Source organism: Dasypus novemcinctus, chromosome 2 (genome assembly GCF_030445035.2).
Source record: "Dasypus novemcinctus isolate mDasNov1 chromosome 2, mDasNov1.1.hap2, whole genome shotgun sequence".
Taxonomy (NCBI): domain Eukaryota; kingdom Metazoa; phylum Chordata; class Mammalia; order Cingulata; family Dasypodidae; genus Dasypus; species Dasypus novemcinctus.
In genome coordinates, this window is record NC_080674.1 from 146,230,342 (window position 1) to 146,252,867 (window position 22,526).

At 40.3% G+C, this 22,526-nt stretch overlaps 2 protein-coding genes across 4 annotated transcripts in view; one reads left to right on the forward strand and one right to left on the reverse strand.

Annotated features, from left to right (window-relative positions):
- CDC25C (cell division cycle 25C) overlaps positions 1–17,417 on the reverse strand; it is a 44,469-nt gene extending 27,052 nt beyond the window's left edge. Inside the window, exons 1-8 of one of the 3 annotated variants that reach the window (XM_058279348.2) lie at positions 17,213–17,417; positions 16,563–16,789; positions 15,762–15,856; positions 15,060–15,105; positions 13,655–13,685; positions 13,453–13,542; positions 12,380–12,478; positions 10,971–11,129 (exon numbers count right to left, since the gene is read on the reverse strand). In XM_058279348.2, coding sequence (XP_058135331.1) covers positions 10,971–11,129; positions 12,380–12,478; positions 13,453–13,542; positions 13,655–13,685; positions 15,060–15,105; positions 15,762–15,856; positions 16,563–16,756 — 714 coding nt within the window. In that variant the 5' untranslated portion in view covers positions 16,757–16,789; positions 17,213–17,417. Of the gene's footprint in view, positions 1–10,970; positions 11,130–12,379; positions 12,479–13,452; positions 13,558–13,654; positions 13,686–15,059; positions 15,106–15,761; positions 15,857–16,562; positions 16,790–17,212 lie in introns of all 3 variants that reach the window. The other 2 variants (XM_058279340.2, XM_058279355.2) reach the window with 2 other exon arrangements.
- A 387-nt stretch (positions 17,418–17,804) lies between these two features.
- On the forward strand, positions 17,805–22,260 carry LOC101418058 (oocyte-specific histone RNA stem-loop-binding protein 2-like). Its single transcript, XM_071210152.1, is given in 7 exon segments — positions 17,805–17,917; positions 18,743–18,823; positions 18,926–19,030; positions 20,458–20,610; positions 20,733–20,813; positions 20,815–20,854; positions 22,102–22,260. Coding segments are annotated over 7 exon segments (636 nt in total). The 5' UTR covers positions 17,805–17,873; the 3' UTR covers positions 22,234–22,260.
- The last annotated feature ends 266 nt before the right edge of the window (positions 22,261–22,526 follow it).

A 22,526-nucleotide genomic window follows, 5' to 3' on the forward strand; every position in this document is an offset into this window, starting at 1 on the left:
TAACAAAGACACTCTTGCATCTGTACCATCAACCACAATTTTCACCCACTTCTGGGTTTACTGTGCTATTCAGTCCCTAGATTATTCTCTAGCATTCTGTCAACTGGCAGTTAAATCCCTAGACTACCATTTTTAGCCATATCCCCATTTATAAACCAGCTGTTACTCACTATAATATGTAAGCATCAACTCTACATTTCCAAACTTTTACAGTAAAGCTAATGAAACTTCTACATACATTAAAACCCAGGAGTCCATCTCAGTCCTCCTTTGATATTCTTTAAGAATCTACCGGCGGCAGATTTGGCCTGGTGGTTAGGGTGTCCATCTACCGCATGGGAGGTCCGCGGTTCAAACCCCGGGCCTCCTTGACCCATGTGGAGCTGGCCCATGCACAGCACTGATGCCCGCAGGGAGTGCCCTGCCATGCAGGGGTGTCTCCCGTGTAGGGGAGTCCCACACACAAGGAGTGTACCCCGTAAGGAGAACCTCCCAGCGCAAAGGAAAGTGCAGCCTGCCCAAGAACGGCACCGCACTCAGAGAGAGCTGACACAACAAGACGATGCAATAAAATGAAACACAGATTCCTGGTGCTACAGATAAAGATAGAAGTGGTAACAGAAGAACACACAGCGAATGGACACATAGAGCAGACAACTGGGGGGGGGGGGGGCGGGTAAGGGGAGACAAATAGAAAATAAATCTTAAAAAAAAAAAAAAGAATCTACCACCTACCACCAGGTCTTGAACATATTTTCCTACATTTTCTTCTAGAAGCTTTATGGTTCTTGCTTTTATATTTAGGTTTTTTATTCATTTTGAGTTAATTTTTGGATAAGGTGTGAGATAGGGGTCCTTTTTCCTTCTTATGGTTATGGATATCCAGTTCTCTCAGCACCATTTGTTGAATGGACTATTGTGCCTGAGCTGGATGGGTTTAACAGGCTAGTCAAAAATCACTAGACCATAGATGTGAGGGTGTTTCTGAACCATCAGTTTGGTTCCATTGGTCTATGTGTCTATCTCTATACCAGTACAATGCTGTTTTTACCACTGTTGTTAGGTAATATGATTTAAATTCCAGAAATGAGAGTCATCCAACTTTGCTTTTCCTTTTTAAGATGTTTCTGGCTTTTGAGGACTCCTTACCCTTCCAAATAAATTTGATAATCATGTTTTCCATTTATTTAAAAAGTTCTGGTGGAATTTTTATTGGGATTGCATTGAATCTGTATATCAATCTGAGTAGAATTGAGATCTTAATGATATTTAGCCTTCCAATTCATAAGCATGGAATGTCCTTCCAATTACTTAAGCCTTTTGATTTCTTTTAACAATGAATTGTAGTTTTCTGAATACAAGTGCTTTACATTTTTGGTGAAGTTTACTTCTAAACATTTGGGTTTTATCTACCATATTTTATTTTCACCAGTCTTTTGATACTTTTTATTACTTTTATTGATATAATCTTTATTTCTAGACTCTTTTCCAGGCCTCTCTCTCCTGTCTTTTCTTTTCAGGCTATAGCATACCCTTTAGTATTTCCTGGACATCTGGTCTCTTGGTTACAAATTCTCAGTTTCTGTTTATCTGTGAATATTCTAAACTCGTCCTCATATTTGAGAGACAATCTTGCCAGACGTAGGATTCTTGGATGGAAGTTTTTCTCTTGCAGTATTTTAAATAACACCACTGTCTTTTTGCCTCCACGGTTTCTGGTGATAAATCAGAGCTTAATCTTATTGGGTATCCCTTATATGTTAAGCATTACTTTTCTTGTGCTGCTCTCAGAATTCTCTGTCTTTGGTATTCAACATTCTGATTAGTATGTGTCTCGGAGTTGGTCTATTCAGATTTTTTCGGATAGGAGTAGATCATGCTTCTTGGACATAGATATCTATGTCCTTCAATAGGGTTAGGAAATTTTCTACCATTATTTTTTCAAATATTCTGTCTGTCCCTTTTCCTTTCTCTTCTCCTTCTGGGACGCCCATGACATGTATGTCCCTTGCTATCATTTAGTTCCCTGAAATCTTGTTCAATTTTTCCCATTTTCTTCATCTGTTCTTTTGTATGCTCACTTTCAAAGGTCATTCCTTCAAGCTCACCAATCCTTTCTTCTGCCTCCTCAAATCTATTATATGGTTCCAATGTGTGTTTAAGTATATTTTAAAATTTATTTTTAAAAAATACATAGATCACACAAAATGTTACATTAAAAAATACAGGAGGGTCCCATATGCCCCACTCCCCACACCCCCCACTCTTCTCACACATCAACAACTTCTTTCATTAGTGTGGTACGTTCATTCTAATAGATGAATACATGTTGGAGCACTGCTACACAGCATGGAATAGTTTACATTGTAGTTTATACTCTCCCAATGTGTGTGTGTGGTTTTTTTTAAGATTTATTCTTATTTTTTTTATTTATCTACCTCCCCCTTGTGGTTTGCTTGCTCTCTGCTCTGTGTCCATTCGCTGCGCATTCTTCTGTGTCTGCTTGACTCCCTTTGTTGCATCATCTTGCTGCACCAGCTCTCCATGGGCACGGGCCAGCTTGCCATATGGTAGATGGGAGCCCAATCAATTAAGCCACAGCCGCTTTCCCCCAATGTGTTTTTTATTTCATTTATTGCACATTTCATTCCCATAAGATCTGCTATTTTTCTATGTATGCTTTCAAATTCTTCGTGTTCATCCAATATTCTCATAATATCCTTAATCTCTTCAGCCATCTCATGAATTTATTAAGGAGATTTGTTTGAACATCTATGATTAGTTGTCTCAACTCCTTTAAGTCATGTGAAAGCTTATCTTATTCCTTTAACTGGGCCATATCTTCCAGTTTCTTGGTGTGGATTGTAATTTTTTGTTGGTGTCTAAGTGTCTATTACGAGAATATTTATTCTGGGTACAGTTTTTCTCTTGAGTTTAGGGCTTCTTGCCATTTCATCCCTTGCTGGTTGTATACTCGGAGCCAAGGATGTAGTTGTTGCTATAAGCTGTGGAGTCTCAGGCTGCCCTCATTGCCCCAGGGACCAATGAAGCTTCTCCCAACTTTCTCCTTTGCCAGGGGTAGGGACAGAGCCACAGCTGTGTGGAACATTCCAAGTTGTGCAGGCCTACACTGTAGTTGCCTAGAGAGACTGATGAAACTTCATGCACCTTTCTCCCCTGCATGGGGTGGGGATGGAGCTGCTGGTGTGGCCAGCAATCTATGCAGTGCTGGTCCAAAATGACCGCAGTTGCCCCGGTAGACTTCCAATTATTTAATCTGTACCAGCTGAATGTACCTGCAGTTTCCCGGAGAGGCTGGTACAGGTCCCCCCAGCTTCCTTCCTGCCGGAGGTAGGGCTAGGGCTTATGCTAGAGCTGCAGTCTGATCTGGATGGAAATAAGTCTATCCCTACCAGCACTGTAATTCTCAGTATGCCCTGCTTCCCCTTGTGCCAGGTGTGGAGTTAAGATAGCCACTACCAGCCTCTTTCTGACTTGGACAGGTTCAAACTTTAGCCATTCTTAGGATTATACTTTAGCCTGCTGAATGTACTAATGAGTACCTGAAGTTGGTGCCCAACCATCTCTTCCTCTCCCATTTTTAGGAAGTGGAGCTTCCAATTCCAGCCGCGGAATAGATCCCAAGGAGGTTTGTGCCTCCAGTGGAAGATGGGAACTGGCCTCCTTGGTGTGGAGTGCTTTACTAACTAATCTTATCTGCAGAATGGCAGTCTTCTCCTTCCATTCTTTCAAGAATGTGGCAGGATGCTCTTCTGGTCTCCTGGAGCCCCCAAACAGGTGTCTTTTTTCGTTTTTTTTTTTAAGATTTATTATTTATTTTTCTCCCCTTCCCCCCCACCCCGGTTGTCTGTTCTCTGTGTCTATTTGCTGCGTCTTCTTTGTCCACTTCTGTTGTTGTCAGCGGCATGGGAATCTGTGTTTCTCTTTGTTGCATCATCTCGTTGTGTCAGCTCTCCGTGTGTGTGGCACCATTCCTGGGCAGGCTGCACTTTCCTTCGCGCTGAGTGGCTCTCCTTACGGTGCGCACTCCTTGCGCGTGGGGCTCCCCTACGCGGGGGACACCCCTTTGTGGCACGGAACTCCTTGTGTGCGCATCAGCACTGTGCATGGGCCAGCTCCACACGGGTCAAGGAGGCCCAGGGTTTGAACCGCGGACCTCCCATGTGGTAGACGGAAGCCCTAACCACTGGGCCAAGTCCACTGCCCAAACAGATGCTTTTGATAGCTCTGGTGATTACTAACTGCCCTGTAGCATGACCTGTCTCTAGGAGTTCCTTACTCTGATGTCATCTTGCTGGTTGTCTCTGGCCAACTGTTTTTTTGTGTTTTTTTTTAAGATTTATTTTTTTATTTCCCCTTCCCTACCCTCCCCCGCCCCAGTTGTCCGCTTTCTGTGTCTATTCACTGTGTGTTCTTCTATGTTTGCTTATATTCTTGTCAGCAGCACTTTGTCTTTGTCTCTTTTTGTTGCATCATCTTGCTGTGTCAGCTTTCCATGTGTGTGGCGCCACTCCTGGGCAGGCTGCACTTTTTTTGCACTGGGCGGCTCTCCTTACGGAGTGTACTCCTTGTGCATGAGGCTCCCCTATGAGGGGGACACCCCTGCTTGGCATGGCACTTCTTGCCCCCATCAGCACTGCATGTGGGCCAGCTCATCACACAGGTCAGGAGGCCCTGGGTTTGAACCCTGGACCTCCCATGTGGTAGGCGACACTCTATTCGTTGAGCCAAATCCACTTCCCCAAATGGTTTTTGATAAACCTATCCAGTCTATGTTACCGGGACAAAACAGTATCCTCAACAATGGTATTGGAAGAACTGGGTATTCATAACTAAAAGAATGAAAGACAACCCCTATCTCACTACCTATAGAAGAATCACCTTAAAATGTATCAGAGACCTAAATATACAAGTAAGGACCATAAAACTCCTAGAAGTTAATGTAGGGAACCATCTCCAAGATCTTGTGGTAGGTGATGGTTTCTTGGATGTTACATCAAAGCACACACAACAAAAGAAAAAAATAGATAAATGGAACCTCCTTAAAGTTAAACTTTTGCACTTTAAAGGATTTTGCCAAAAGGGTGAAAAGGCAGCCAACTCAATGAGAGGAAATATTTGGAAATCACATATCTTATAAGGGTTTAATATCCATGAGATATAAAGAAATGCTATACCTCAACAATAAAAAGGCAAACAACCCGATTAAAAAATGGGCAAAATACTTGAATAGACATTTGCGTAAAAAACAGATGAAGAGATACTCAACATTATCAGCAATTAGTGAAATGTAAATCAACACTACAATGAGCTATCATGTTATACCTGTTAGCATGGCCACTATTAAAAAGACAGAAAACTAAAAGTATTGGAGAGGATGTAGAAATATAGGAATGCTTATTCACTGTTGGTGGGAATGTAGAATGGTACAGCCACTGTGAAGAACTGTTAGGCAGTTCCTAAGGAAACTGAATATAGATTTGCCGTGTGACCCACAATACTGCACTAGGTATATACCCAGAAGGACTGAGAGCGGTGACACGAACAGACATCTGCACACCAATGTTCATGGCAGCGTTATTCACAATTGCCAGAAGATGGAAAAACCCAGCTGTCCATCAACTGATGAATGAATAAGCAAATAGTGGTGTATATACATGATGGAATATTATGCAGCTCTAAGAAGAAATGAAGTTGTGAAGCATATGACAACATGGATCAACTTGGAGGCTATTATGTTGAGTGCAGCAAGTCAGACACAAAAGGACAAATACTGTAAGATTGCACTATTGTGAACTAAATATATCATGTAAACTCATGGAGTTAATTTACTAGACTATAGGTCACCAGAAAATTGAATGAGGTTAGAGAATAGAAAGCTGAGGGTTAATCTGTGCAGAACTGGTAAAAAGTTTGTTTGTTAATCTTTGGAAATGAATAGAAAAGGTCAAAACACATCATAGGGTTTGTAACTAGCAGTGCTATTATATGGGGATGACAGTGGTTGAAAGGGAAAGTCTAAGGTCATGTATAGTACTAAAGGAAGCTGAAAAATGTAGCATGGGACTGTACAGCATAGTGAAACCTCATGTGATATATGAATATGGGTAATATGGCATTTATAAGACCGTTTTTCTTTGAAACTGAACAAATGTATGTTAATTTTACAAGTTGTTAATATCAGGCAAAAAACAAAACAAAACAAAAACACATTATGCTAAGGGAAAGAAACAAAACACAAAATACTATATATTGTATAATTCCATTTATATAAAATGTAAATAAAAGTCAATTTATAGAGATGAATTTGATTAGTGGTTATACAGGGCTGGGAAAGGATAGTGGGATTGCGAGGTGCCTGGTAAGGGGTATGGACTTTTTCTTTTTGGAGTAATGAAACTGTTCTATGGGAAACGGACTTGGCCCAGTGGTTAGGGCGTCCATCTACCACATGGGAGATCCGCAGTTCAAACCCCGGGCCTCCTTGACCCGTGTGGAGCTGGCCCATGTGCAGTGCTGATGTGCGCAAGGAGTGCTGCCCCACGCAAGGGTGTCCCCCGCGTAGGGGAGCCCCACGCGCAAGGAGTGCACCCTGTAAGGAGAGCCGCCCAGCGTGAAAGAAAAGTGCAGCCTGCCCAGGAATGGCGCCACCCACACTTCCTATGCCGCTGACAACAACAGAAGCGGACAAAGAAACAAGATGCAGCAAATAGACATAGAGAACAGACAACCAGGGGAGGGGGGGGAATTAAATAAATAAATCTTTCAAAAAAAAAAAAAAAGAAACTGTTCTAAATTTTACTGTGTTTTGAATACACAACACCATGATTATACGAAAAGCTATTGACTGTATACACTTTGGATGGAATGTATGGTATGTGAATGTATCTCAATAAAACTGCTTTTAGGAAAACCACATTGAACAGGTATAAATTATAACACTTACCCTGAATATCCTGATATTACGTTTATATGTTTTCTAGCTATTATAACAGAGCATTAAAAAATTGTTGATAGTAATTGACAGAAAGATATTGTTAAAAGTTTTGTTAAAATAGATGGTGCTGATGGTAGTACAACACTGTGACCATAATTACTAACACTAAATTGTAGGCGGCAGACTTGGCTCAGTGGTTAGTGTGTCTGTCTACCACATGGGAGGTCCACGGTTCAAACCCCGGGCCTCCTTGACCCATGTGGAGCTGGCCCATGTGCGGGGCTGATGAGCACAAGGAGTGCCCTGCCACACAGGGGTATCCCCCTCGTAGGGGAGCCCCACGCGCAAAGAGTGCACCCCATAAGGAGAGCCACCCAGTGCATAAGAAAGTGCAGCCTGCCCAGGAATGGTGCCACACACACGGAGAGTTGACGCAACAAGATGACATAACAACAACAATAACAAAGAAACACAGATTCCCGTGCTGCTGACAACAGAAGTGGACGGAGAAGACGCAGCAAATAGACACAGAGAACAGACAACCGGGGTGGGGGGGGAAGGGGAGAAAAATAAATAAATAAATAAATCTTAAAAAAAAAAGATAGAGAGAATTATACACCATGATCAAGTTGGTTAAAGATAAGAAAATCATTTAACAAAATACACTGTACATTAACAGAATGAAGGGGAAAACCACAGATCATCTCAACTAATTCAGAAAAGGCATTTGACAAAATCCAGCATCCCTTCTTGATAACACTTAGAACACTAGGAATAGAAGGAAACTTTCTCAACATGATAAAGGACATTGTAGAAGTTCACCCTATGGTGAGCTGCCCCATGCACAGTGCTGCCACACCCAAGGAGTGCCATGCCACACAGGGGTGTACCCCATGTAGAGGAGCCCCATGCGCAAGGAGTGCACCCTGCAAGGAGAGCCACCCCATGTGAAAAGAGCGCAGCCCACCCAGGAATGGCACCGCACATGCGGAGAGTTGACGCAGAAGATGATGTAACAAAATGAGACACAGATTCCTTGTGCCTCCTGACAAGAATGCAAGTGGACACAGAAGAACACAGAGCGAATGGACACAGAGAGCAGACAAATTGGGGGGATGGGGGAGAAAGAGGAGAGAAAAAAATAAAAATAAATCTTAAAAAAAAAAAGTGCAAAAATTTCCCTCACCTAGTCAAAAATGAAACGGGAGGAAAAACCTGTCAGATGTCACATGGGGGAGAGTAAATTCTTTATGTAGACTTAATTTAAGCCTCTTGAAATATTATAACTGGTAAGTATAAATTAGAATATAGAGCACTTTTTCCCTCCTTCCCCCCACCCTGCTGTGTTGTTTTTTTCTGTCTGTGTCCATTTACTGCATGATCTTCTGTGTCTGTTTCTTTTTTGTCTTCTCATTTTCTCCTCTAGGATTCACTGGGACTCGATCCTGGGGACCTCCAATGTGGAGAGGTTCCCTATCACTTGTACCACCTTAGTTCCTGGTTTCTCTTGCATCTTACCTTGACTCTCCCCTTTGCCTCTCTTTTGTTGCATCATCATATTGCTGTGTAGCTCACCGCGCAGGCACGCCTTTACCAGGACACCCCAGGGATTGAACCCAGGTCCTCCCATATGGTAGATGGAAGTCCAATCGCTTGAGCCACATCCACTTCCCAAAAACAGAGCATTTTGTTTCACAAATTGTAACCTTTAAAAATATATAATTACTGCTAAAAAATAGGGCACTGTTAAACTTAAGGAAAGTTGGTACCATATTTTAGAAATGAGATTTTGTGCCATAAAAGCAGCTGAACTAAATATAAACTTTAGTTCACAAATTAATGCTGTCAAGGGATGAATATAGTAGGAAATAACCAATGATGTAATTTCATTCTAAATTATTTAGTGTGATCAAATATGATTGTCCAGAATTTTATATTTTTCCTTGTACAGAGGTTATGTATTCTGGGTGCGTGTTATTTTTTTAAAGGAAACATTTAAAATTCCACAATTGAACTTTCTATCAGTTTTCAATGGGCTAGGATTTTTTCCCCCAGTAATCTCTTAAATTTCTTGCAATTATATACAACACAGCAGGGACACTGGATGGTTTTTGTATATGGCTGCTTCCACTTGAAATGCTATTACAAGTACTTTGGGGGATTTCTCTTGTATATGATATTCTTTGAGGTAATAATGTATGATCTTATTTTATAAACTCTTGAACTATGTATTTGACATGTAAAATAAGTATTGATATCAATCATCTTTTAAATGTTAGCCTATAAATATTGTTGTACAATTTTCTTTAGTCAGAAATGTTTGGTCTGAATAGTTCACTGGGGCCAGGATTTTGTTCAATGCCATTTAGCAAACAACTCTCTTTAACAAAGTTCCCAGATCTTCTGTTTGTATAATGTAACAGAATACTTTACCGTTGTCACGCTTTAAATTCATGGAGGGTTCTTCTGGAACCCAATATAGCAAAATTAGAGGAAAGACCCTAAGGAAATGTATTTCTCTTAAGAGAAAGAGCCAACATCTTCAAGCTTAACAGTTAGATCTACTACAGATAATAATGTCTACTATCTCAACCCTCCGAAGTTTACAGGGTTGGGACTGTCATTTGTGCTTTCTGTGGTAGTTAGATAAAAGTGGGTAGCTAAATTTTTGAGTCCCATGTGCCTACCAAATAACAAACAGAAAAGCACTATTATTGTAAAGACTTGCAGACATGAGGTAGAAACTATCCTGCATATTTTGTAAACAGGTGACATTTTCCAATCAAGCACATGCCATTCCGTTTTCTGTTGATCACAGTGTTGTATAAAACAGCAACAATGAAGGAGGGGAAAATTGTTGTACCCACTTTGAATTGCTTTGCAAGGTCTCATTTGAAATAACTGGTGTAAGAATCCCTTGACTTTTTAAAAATATTTGGAAACAGCTTATAAAACTGGCAGTAAAAAAAATAAAATAAAATAAAATGGGCAAAAGACTTGAACAGACATCTCTCCAAAGAAGATGTACAAATGGCCAGAAAGCACATGAATAATTCAATATCATTAGTCATCGGGGAAATGCAAATAAAACCACAACGGAGGGGAGCAGATGTAGCTTAGTAGTTGTGTTCCTACTTTGCATGTACAGGGTCCTGGGTTCAATTAAAAAAAAAAAAACCAAAATGAAAAACACAATGGGATACCATTTCACAACAATTAGAATGGCTGCTATTAACAAAAATGGAAAATAACAGGTGTTAGAGAGGATGCAAAAGAATAGCAACACTCATTCAGTGCTGGTGGGAAGGTAAAATGGTACAGCCACTATAGAAGATACTTTGGTGGTTCCTCAGAAAGCTAAGTATAGAATTACCATATGATCCAGCATCCCCACTTCTAGGTATATACCCAAAAGAACTGAAAGCAGGGACTCGAATAGATATTTGCACACCAATGTTCACAGTAGTATTATTCACAATTGCCAAAAGATGGAAGCAGTACAACCCATGTGTCCATTAACCGATGAATGAATAAATAAAATGTGGTATATACATATAATGGAATATTATTCAGCTGTAAAAAGAATTAAGTTCCGATACACGTAAAAACATGGATGAAACTTGAAGTGATATTGGTATGAAATAATTAGAATAAGCAAACTATAAAGAGTCCAAATCTAGAATATAGGTTATCAGGGGCTGGGGTGGGAGTAGGTAATGGGGAGTTAATGCTTCTATCATACAGAGTTTCCATTTGAATTGATTTTAAAGATTTGGAAATGAATGGTGGTGACGGTAGCACAACATTGTGAATGTAATTAACAGCAATGAATTATATATTTGAATGCAGTTGAAATAGGAAATTTTGGGTTATACATATTACTAGAAAAATTTTAAAGAAAAACATAGTCTACATAACACAGTGAACCCTATTAAAAATAAATTAATGGAAAAAAAAAAAAATGAAGGAAGGAATGTGAAGAATTCAAAGATATCATCAGTGACCCCTTTACCTTGGCTTCTTCTTGATCATCCAGGGAAAATTCCATTAATCCATCTGAAATTTCCTCTGCCTGGTCTTCTCCTTGTTCTGGATTTTTATTCAATTTTGGAACTATAGTAATGGGACTTCCCAGATCTTTCATTTCACTTTCCACCAAATTTTCATTGTCCTATCAAATATATTGGTAACATTAAAGACCTCTAATAATTTACCATGCTCCAGGCCTTCTTTCCTTCCCAGAAATCAAAAATCTAAAACAGGACAAACTTCATCTATTTAGGATGGGATATATTAAAATGGCTTTACCATGGCTTGAGATTAGCATCACTCAAGAATCCTGGATTACCTTGAGCCCACGGTCTATGAAATGCAGGTAAGTAAGTGGGGTCTATGAAATGCAGGTAAGTAAGTAGCTAAATTGGCAAAGGACACAATAATTCACAAGAAACCATGACTAATAATTTTGGACATCTTTTTTTTTTCTTTTTTTTTTTTTAGGAGGTACCAGGGATTGAACCTGGGACCTTGTACATGCAAAGCAGGCAGTCAGCCACTGAGGTACATCCACTCCCCATGACTAATTATTTTGAATGTAAAATAAAATATTTTTACCTATCTGATTAGCAATTTGTAAAAATGCTAACAAATCCTACGAACTATAGATTGCTCTTGAGAATGTAAATTCTTATCATTTCTGGAAAGGAATTTGGTAATATTTATCAAAAATCTTAAATGTATTTATATCCTTTAGTCCAGTAATTGCAATTCTTGGTACCAATCCTAAAGAAAAATTCTGAAAAGTAAGCAAAGATTTATGCTCAAGAACATACACATCATAGCGTTATTTGTAAAAGCAAAATGTGGATGCCACTAAGTGTCCAACAATAGGGAAGTGTATGTGTAAATTATGGTCCATTCATTAAAATAGAAGTATCCATTAAAAAATATTTACCAAGAATTTTTAATATTAACTTTAAAAAAATACAGGATATAAAACTGTATATATGGTATGACCTCAACTTGTAAAACTATACATAGCTAAAAGATTGAAAAGAAATAAGGTAAACTGTTAACAGAGGTTTTTCTCTAAGTGGTAGTTAATTTTTTTTTTTTTCTGTTTTTCTGTTTTAACATTTTTACAATGGGCACATAGTGCTTTTAAAATCAGGGGGAAAAACACTTACAGAATAGTAGAAGGGGAAAAAAGACCTAAGAACTTTTTTCTCCACTTTAGTTTAAACAAGTAAAAGGATCAGAGGACATATACCTTCCCGCTTTCCCTGCTCAAACTTACTTCTCCAATCCCTTTTCTCACTCAGGTTAGCATAGAAAAATTCTAAGGGTCTGGAGTTCAGATCTGACATTCTGTACTCCACACTACCTACTGCTGACCTCTAATGACAATGCTCAGGGGCTCACCAGCAGAGAAAGGGGAGACACATAAGGTCCCCTTGGTCTCTTCTGAAACTTTAGGCTCCTGGGTGCCCGCCACTCCAAGGGCTTCAAAGTGTTGTTTTCCTGCATAAGAAAAACTGCATTGGCTGGAGGAAGAAAGGTGTTAGCAGCCCTGACAAAAACTTTTCATCAGATAAAGCCAAGAATAACCCTCATGAAGCACATTAAATGTAATCAAGTTTGACCCTATATCCCAAAGAAACAAATCATGATTTAGTTTTGCTTCAGAGAATACTAATCTTATGATCACAAGCAAAAGGAATAGGAAAGAATGGAGCCTGACTGTGGAGGGGATAAAGAGATTAAAAAATATGACAATAAAGGGAGATTAAAAGGACAGTATTAAATGAAGAAAAAGCTGATTAGAATAGCCCAAAACATGGGTGTACCTCAGTCAATGTGAGAAAAGAAGAAGAGTTATCTTTTATGGATACTGACCTGAGTAAGAGAAGGGGGCAGGAAAGAGAAAAAGATGGCTAGAATAGGGAATTGGTTGAAGGGATTAGTTAGAGGATTATTTTAATAATTAGGTGAGGCCAGTTTCAACTTATAAATGAAGGATGGTCTAAGGCTTAGAGAAAAGGAACCATGGCTTCTCAGAATATGGGCTAAGAAGTTTGGCTAAGGAGCGAAGAAGATACTAAGAATCTAGACTTGTAGAGGAAGTCTTACAAAGAACAAATTATGTATATATATTTTCCTCTCCTTTAAAAAAACCAGAAAAACAAAACAAAATAAATATGTCCTCAATTCCTTACACTATAGTAACAGAGATTTTTGTCCTCAAAACGATCAATCAAGCATGAGTAATAATGATGACCTGCTGTGGAGGACTTTGAGCTAGATTTCTTTCCTAGGGTCAAAGCTTAAAAAGAAAAAACAAAACAAACAAACCAAAATCAAAAAGAATTTTTTCCCAACAGTTCAGCATAGTAAGGTATAAACAGCTCTACGTCTCACAATGATACCAATGTGTAGCTCCATTCAAAGGAAGAAAACCGCTAATATATCTAGGTTTAAATGTGAAAAACACTTACGTTTTCTTTATTTGCGAGTGAGTTACACAGTGCATTTTTCTTTCTGTGGTCATGGTCCAAAGCATTTGGAGTGCTGCACAGCAGCTGTGCCTGTAAGAGAATTTTCTGAGAACATCCAGCTTCCTCAAGCCACAGATGAGTTGGAACCCTCTGCCACCCACATGAGAAATAACCCCAAATCTAAGAAAGAGGGACTACTCACTGGACTGTTTTTCATAAGGTGTTGATGATTCCTGCAGATCAAAACAAATTGCCAGACAGTTAAGCCCCAAATATTATTTGGTTATTCTTCAGTGGTATGGGGCAACCCAACTTTTCCTTTCTTCCATCCAAGGAGCCCTGTATCTAGTTGACGTGTCTCTTCCAAAAATAATATGTAGGATATTCTCTGAGCTAAAAATCAAGATGTCAAGTGACATCCTGGGGAAAAGGCCCCTCATTTCACTTACATAACCAAATATATAGATAGGCAACAAAGATGAATGAGTTTGTTCTCATCTTATGTAGATGAAGGCATTTTTATAGACTAATTTTCCAGAGTTGATTGTTGGGGGTTAAAATATCTTTCTTACAATAGGGAGTTAATGATTAATTGGTAAAGTTTCTGTTTGGGGTGATAGAAAAGTTTTGATAACAGATGATGTTGATGGTAGCACAACACTGAATGTAATTAACATCACTGAATCATATGCTTTGAAAGTGGATAAAACAGGAAATTCTATGTTGTATATATGTTACCACAATTTTTAAAAAATTCACAGAAAGAACTATATAACCCAAGAGTGAACCTTAAGGAACCTATGGACTATAGTTAATAATAAAATAATATTGGTTCATGAACTGTTACATATGTACCATGCTAATGCAAAATGTTTATAATAGGGAAAAGTGTGTGTCAGGAGTATATAGGGAATGCTGTACTTTCTGCAAGGTTTTTCTCTAAATCTAAAACTGCTCTAAGACATAAAGAAAAATAATTATATATATAATGAATTTCTATCCTCTCTCCCAGGATCTCATCATGGGTTAGGACATTTTAAGCAATTCAAAGAAAATGCAAGCCATACAAAGTGAAATTTTCACATGTATTAACAGTCATAGGAAACCCTAATTTACCTAAACCCCTCTAATTCATCTAAACCCTAATTCACCTAAACCCATCTAATTCACCTAAACACTGAAAGATAAAGTTCTAAAAAGATTAAAACAGCCAAGTAGGAAACTTATTATGAGTTTAAGAAGAGTTGAATTCACATTAGTTTGCACTCCTTGAATATTCCCTCACTGAACATATTAAGATTGCTAACAAAGAACCTGTTAACAGTAATAAACATTATATCTACACTTAAGTACAGTAAATCATGTTCCTTCATTTTTGAAGATAATGCTGATTGCGTGAAATAGTTAAAATGAATAGCATTCATTTTCACAACACTATTTAGATCTGGGAAACTGAGCCTTTCAAGGGAAGGAGTTAGGCCTCAGAGTCCACTTATCCCTAAAATGAAAGGATTCTGTACTCTGCAGAGTCCTCACAGGATAAAATCCACATGATTGGTGCTAAGAAGGTTTTAGCATGAAGTTCCTTTAGGGAAAAAAAAACTTACACCCCAGCTAACTGTATTTCCTGATGTCCTGAAGAATCCAAGTGACCTGCAATCAGATATGAAGAATCAGTAAAAGGAGTTATTCTTGTTAACACAGATTGCATTTCCTCTGATTTTCATTATTAGCAAACCATATTATTTTCAAAAGCTAAGTCTCCTGATGTTCCCAAATTCATGGAAACTTAAGAATTTACATGTTACCAAAAGAAAAAATTCTGGGACCCAGTATACTATATAACCCATGGATATTTTTCATGAGCAAAAAAGAACACATCACTCAGGAAATCTGAAATTAGAACAAATCCTAGAATAGTTGCCTAATGAAAGATATTCATTTCAGGCATAGACCCTATAAAGACATGGAAGTCTTAGTTAACAAAGGATTTCTTTATGTTGGTTTCTTTGCCTCGGCTGAGACAACACTAAGGCACAAAACCTCTCATATCTCAACTACTACAGACTTTGATTCCTACCATCAGTCAACAAAATATTCCTTCCTATCTAACTTTTTCAATTGCAAAGTAACTCATTTTAATGTTCTCTCTCTCTTCCCATTAACAGAATCATTCTCTTCAAAAACCCTCTAGTTACCAACAAAATTCCAAACTTCTAATTTCACCACCTTCCTTCTCTATCCTACAACACAGTTCTCTCCTTAAAAGTTATTCTTCCCATACAGGCCTTTATCTCCCTTCTCCCTACCAGTTTCATCAAAGTCTGCAGAAGTGGTAATCTGAGTGGCAGACATCTCCCCACTGCTAAGATTCGAAAGATCAAGGCAACGTTTTGGGGTTCCTCTGTTGAGACATAATAAAAGATCAAGATTCCCATTAGGTTATGATATCCTTAAAGACAAAGATCATGTTACTCTCTTCAGTTGAAACACCCCTTAATAATAATCACAAAATCTGGAGTGTCCAAATGTATCTAAATGTTTTGGAAATACTCCAGACAAAAAATGGAATAACTAGGCTGAGAAAAATCTCCCACCTTCTTTCTACTCCAATAGCCTATATCTCATTTTTTCCTCAACAGGATATTTTTCTTTTTCAATTGAGAACCAAAGTTTATTGATTTATAGGTCTTAACCCACATCCACTGCCCTGTGCACCATGAGCACACATTTTAATTCTCCCTGGATTTTCTAATATGTCTTATTTCTATAACTCTCCAACTTTGTTTGCTAGCTGAGGCAATAGGACATGGAACAATAACACTAATAATAATACTAAAAAGTAGCCAAGTCATAATGTTATAGAGTTTGTAAAGACTTTCTTTAAACATAATTCAGTTCTCACTTGATGCTAGTAAAATACGATGAGGGAAGAGATTATTTCCATATCACAGAAAAGCAGCCTGAGACTCAAAAGAACCTCACAATTAGTCAAGGGTAGAGTTGAGTTTCAAATCCTGATCATCAAGGCAGGATAATTCAAAACAAACTAACTAAAAACTGTTTACAAAAGTATAGGAGATAGCCTGTGATGATAAACGTGTATTTACCCAGACAAAATACTTAGGTTTGTAGAATCACCATGGGGTTTGTCCATTGGAGTTCTAGGGAGATCTGGACAGATGGTAAAAGAAGTGTCTTTCTCCAGGAGTAGGTTTAACTTCTTCCTTCGGCTGCACCTAAAAGTGGGTCTTGAGCCAAGGCTTCCCTCCTCTATTGTGGATGAGAAGAGGTCTGCAGACATGATGTCCGAGTTCTCACCAAGGAAAAATAAAGCCTGGATAGGAGAAGGAGGGCATCATCTATATAAGTACATCTTAGGTCATCCAGCTTTCAAAACAACCTCCTTCAGTGATGGAACCGATCAGTATCGGAGGGGGGATGGGGCGGGAGGTCAAGCCAAAGAGTTCAAACCTGCTTTGAAGGTTAAAGCTCACTTTCCCAAAGAGGCTTGGCCTTTTCGGTGGAAACTGAACTTACCGAGAGGCAACTACAGGACTTTAAAAGTTGGGATAAAGAGAGGGTTTGGTTTTGTTCCGGGCCACACGGCTCACGAGACCTGACGGGAACTCAGGTATCCTAACTCACGATAATGCCCATTCAGTCCTCTGGACTTCCGTTTGTGGGGCCCCGGCTGAACTCTGATGTCACCATGGGGTCTTCGTGATTCTGGGGCAGAGACTCAGAGCTCCCGGCTTACCTCAGGTTTTTGGTCTGAGCCTTGCCTTCAGGAGAAAGGGAAGTGTGTAGAGAACGGACACAAACGAAGACTCAAGCAAAATTAAAGAACAATCTGGGAAACGGAGACGATTAACATCTGCTTGTCGACTGAACAGGCCGGGGTCAGGCTTTGCCGATCCTCTCCGCAGAGCGTGGAAGTTACTTAGCCTGGGTAGAAAACCAACAGCCACAGCCCTTGACCATTCAAACCTTCCGCCTTTCCAATAACCTATCCCCGCTCGCCTCTAAACTGCGTCAGCCAATCTCCGCGCGCCGGTCCAGAGCCCCTCAGCCAATCGTTTGGCTAGTATATAATCCCAGGGGTGTGAGGTTGCCCTGGTGTCTGAGCAGGATGGCAATTGGAGCTCCAGCTTTTGGCAAGCGAAAGGGTAGGCTCCGCCTCACAAGGAGCCTGGTGTCCCATTGGCTCTCCCTCTGACCAATCGCCACACCCTTCCTGTCCTTACTGCAGCCCCACCAACTCCGGGAGATTTAAATTGTGCCCCACAAGCGGCGACCGCTCGCTATTACCTGGCGAGTTTAGTTTAGATGAGAGGGTTGGAAACGTTTATTTTTCCTTCTCCTTTCTCGTGCCTTTACGTGGACCTTTCCCTTCTAGTTTTGTTAGCCGACCGCTGAAGATGGAGCATTTATCGCCAGCGTGGCAGGTGTTTGGGCAAGACAGGTGTGCATGCTTAGGCAGAGCGGGACTGGCCCCTTCCAAGAGCCTTTCCTTGTTCGGTGTCCCTATTTAGTGCGCGGCATCTCTGAGATGCTAGGTTATGTGGAGTAAAAGGAACTTCCTTTTTAGGGAAAGTAGGGGAGTTGGATCATCTCGGCATAATCCTAGCAATCGAAACGATCCCAAACTTTAGTTGCTTATGGGTATTTAAACGCTGAATAGGTGAAATTAAGAAATTTTTCTTACTGTTGGGAATTTGCTTTTAAATGGGGGTTGGGGCAGTGGTGGGTGTAGATGAAACAAGGCTGGCCTTGAGTGTTGGATGGTGGGTACGTGGGGGCCCATTTATCAGTGCTTCTCAAAGTTTAATGTGCATAACCACCTGGGGATAAGTGTTAAAATGCAGATTCTGATTCAGTAAGTCTGGTGAGGGCCCAAGATTTTGCACTTTCAGTAAGCTCCCAGGTGATGCTGATGCAGCTGCTACTGGGACCATACTTTGAGTAGCAAGGCACTATACTATTCTCTTTACTTATGTATTTGAGATGTTTTATTTTTTAAAAAGTTTAAAAAGCAGGCCCCAAAATGTTGATTCAAGAGGTCTAGAGTGGGGTCCAGGGATTATCAAAGCCCCCAGGTGGTACCAATGCAGATCGTTTGGAGACCACATTTGGAGAAACAGTAAGTTGGAAATGCTTTTCATCTTTGAGAAACATTAAGTAAAAAATACAGCCTTTATCTGGTGTCCAAATCTTGGTGTGGTGGTGCATTGTAGTCAGCTGGGCTTTATCTTAATACCCACTTCACTTGTAGAATTTGCTTTCTCAGAAAGGAAGTGTGTGAGGAGCCATTGTCCCCTAGGATAGAAATGGTGAGTGTGGGAGTCAGCACAGAGCCCTATCACACCAGGTGAGTTTGAAAATCAGGCTGGGAATTAAGTGAGTGTGGGATGAGTTGATTTCTGCTTTGATGACTAATCACAATTCATGGGACACTATGGACTTCCTGCAGGTGGGAGGTAGAGACGGATGAAGTTGTCCTGCAACGGCGGCAGAAACAGATAGATTATGGCAAGTGCACACCTGGTTATCAATGCTTTCGGCAGAAAGTCCCCAAGTAAGTGCACCTGTGGGGTGGTGACAACAATGGTGTCAACCAAGTTGTTTTAGTTCAATGTCAGTTGATAGAAAGATATAAGAATCTGAGTACTCTCGCTAAGTTGCATTAGTACTAAAACCAAGTCTCCTGCAATCTAGCCCTAAAGATAAGTTTCTAAGATTGTTGTTCCTTTTTCTTTTTTTTTTTTTTTTTAAGATTTATTTATTTATTTAATTCCCCCCCCCCTCCCCTGGTTGTCTGTTCTTGGTGTCTATTTGCTGCGTCTTGTTTCTTTGTCCGCTTCTGTTGTCGTCAGAGGCACGGGAAGTGTGGGCAGCGCCATTCCTGGGCAGGCTGCTCTTTCTTTTCACGCTGTGCGGCTCTCCTTACGGCGCACTCCTTGCGCGTGGGGCTCCCCCACGCGGGGGACACCCTTGCGTGGCATGGCACTCCTTGCGCGCATCAGCGCTGCGCATGGCCAGCTCCACACGGGTCAAGGAGGCCCGGGGTTTGAACCGTGGACCTCCCATATGGTAGACGGACGCCCTAACCACTGGGCCAAAGTCCGTTTCCCATGTTGGGACTTTTTTAATGGAACAAGTCCTACTTGGCCCATAAAGCTTTTTAAAGCTTTACCTGTATTTCCAAATGAGGTAGTTTTCCTTCCAGCCATTTTTATCATTCCCTCATGTCTTCAGTTGACTTGGCTAATTGCACATTCTTGCCTAATTCATGTAAATATACATTCATATATACAAACATCGTAAATGTATGAAAAGGTAGAATTCATTTTAAAGGGAAGCCAAATACTGTCTTTATGTCTATTTTGACTTCCAAGGGAGCTGGAACTATCTAACTTACCCTTTCCAGAAGGCGGGAAGTTTAGTATCTAATCTGATTTGAAGATTTACCTTTCCTTTTGGATTGAGGGCTGTTTTAGTTTGCCAGGCTGCTATGACAAATACCACATAATAGGTTGGCTTAAACAATGGGAATGTATTGGCTCATAGTTTTAAAGCTAGAAGAAGTCAAAAATCAAGATGCTAGCAAGGTTTGCTTTTTCCCGAGATCTGTAGCATCTTGTGCTGCCTGCCAGCAATCCTTGGAGATCCTTGGTTTATATATCTGCCTCTGGTCACCAGGCTTCTCTGACTTCTAAATCCTTTTTATTAGGCCTCCAGTAATCTGGATTAGGACACACCTTCATTCAGTTGGGCCACAATTTAACTAAAATAATATCTTACAATGGGTTCCCAACCACATGAGTGTAGATTAAGATTAAGAACATATTTCTTTTGGGGTACCTAACTCAATCTACTGCAAGGGCATTGATCCTACACCTTTCTCAGGAATCACTAACAAAGTTCCTGATTCACTATGGTAAGCAGTGAGTTGTGTTCCTTGTGCCCCTTGACCTCAGTCTGACTCACTTTTGTCATTGCCAGGGCACAGCGACAGCCAGGGATTCACCCTCAAACGCCAAACAAGAACAGGAGGTATAGCCGTCGCTCCTGGGATGCCCAAATCAGGCAGTGGAGAAGAGCCCTGCATTCCTGGGATCCCCCCAACCAGCCTCTGCAGGGCAGGGGGACTGAGGGGTGCGTTTGCTATTCCTGGTTCCTTTTGTGAGTGGTGGACTGAGTCCTACATCTCCCCACAAAGGCTGAAAAGGAAATGTCTGTCTGAGGTGCCTGCTCCTCTGACTCTGCTGCCTTCCTAGGCAGGGAACGGCAAGTCTCTTAGAGCCAGTGGATTCCACCTCTTTGGATGACCTCCTGGATGACTGGCTCCAGGCCCTGGAACCCGGAAGATCTGGATGGAGACCAGAAAGGAGCCCAGGTAGTATCCTCTGCTGAGCACGGTCAAAATAGGGTCTGGCCCAGGAAGGCACATTAAGATGAGGTTCAAGGTAGTAGCCCAAGAACAAAAGAAGGAAAAGGAGGCAGCAGGAAGAAGAAAAAAAAGAACATGAATAAAACACCTGAGAACTAGGAGTGGTATAAGGAAATTTAATTATAGTTAAGGTGAGGGGTGGGCCTTTGGGCTGTACTGGAAACTGTTTTATACCTGATGAAAGCTGCTATAATCTTTCTTTGCCATGAGGTATGAAACTTGACTCTGGTTGGTTTTTTTTTTCAGGTTTCTCAATTTCTTTTAACGTTTTGCAAGTGAGCTAATGATAACTTATTTACTCAATCATTTAACATTGGTAAGCATGTATAACAATACAAAGGAGATAGCATAGTGGTGAAAAGCAAGGGCTTCAAGGTCTGTTTTTGTTATTTTTTTTGGGGGGGAGATGTGGCTTCACGGTTGTTTAAGGTACCTTGCAGCTCAAATTCATGTCACATCTACAGGGTCATCCTCTGGATATGCTGGGTTGGGTTCCCAGAACTGATTTTTTTTTTTTGAGGTACCAGGCCAGGGATTGAACCTTGGACCGTGTATGTGGGAAGCCAGCACTCAAACAGCGAGCCACATTGGCTCCCCTGAGTTGTTTTTTTCCATTTGTTTGCTTGTAGGTTTTTTTGGCTTGTTGTTGTTGTTGTTTTAGGAGGAACTGGGCCTGAACCCAGGACCTCCCATGTGGGAAGAAGGTGCTCAACTGCTTAAGCCATATCCACTCCCCTGGAACTGATTTTTAATACTACCTTTGCCCATCACTTGGGCAGCCACTTATTCCTTGGGCCCTTTCATCTATCAAACAAGGGGAATTTTTTGGTGATCATAAGCAAAAGTGAGAATACTTATTTTATGTATGTAGCACAGTACTCCACAATATGTGGAGCAACAATATGTGCTTCACAACAGCAAATATTGAAAATCATGTCTTCTGTACTTCACAGTGTTCCCTCCTCTGCTCCTTTTCTTTCCCCAAGGGGAAATGTGCAGTGCAAGGTATATCTTCCCTCCACCCCTATCTTCTTTTTTTTTTTTCTTTTCTTTTCTTTTTTTATTGACTTTGTAATAATATTACATTAAAAATATATATGTGAGGTCCCATTCAACCCCACCCCCCCACCCCCCCTCCCCCCCCCCATCTTCTTGATAGATAAGTACCTCACTTTTCTTTTACTCTTCTTTTTCAGTTTGTGGACTTGGTGACTCCTGCCTCTTCCCTTCTCTGGCTCAGTGAGGAAGATCCCCGCCACTGGCTCTACTTCTTAGCTGATCACAGCTATTTACCTGTCCCAGAACTAAGTGGGGCAAAAAATATTTAGAGAAAACAGATGTCCTTCAGGAATGTGTTGCTAAGTGTAATAGTGAAAATTATTTGCATTACTATTACTTTCCAATCAATCAAAAAAATATAAAGCTCTGGCGTACAAAGAGATCACAACAGGAAAGTGTCGTTTAAAACATCTCCTTTTCCCTCCTTTTTGCCTGCCTCTCTCTACCATGTTTGATGCTACCTGAGACTTAAATTTACACCAGAATCAAATCAATTAGCTGTTCCCCAACTTCTGCTTTTACAAACATAAACATCTACATTCAATCTCTTTAAAAAGGATTT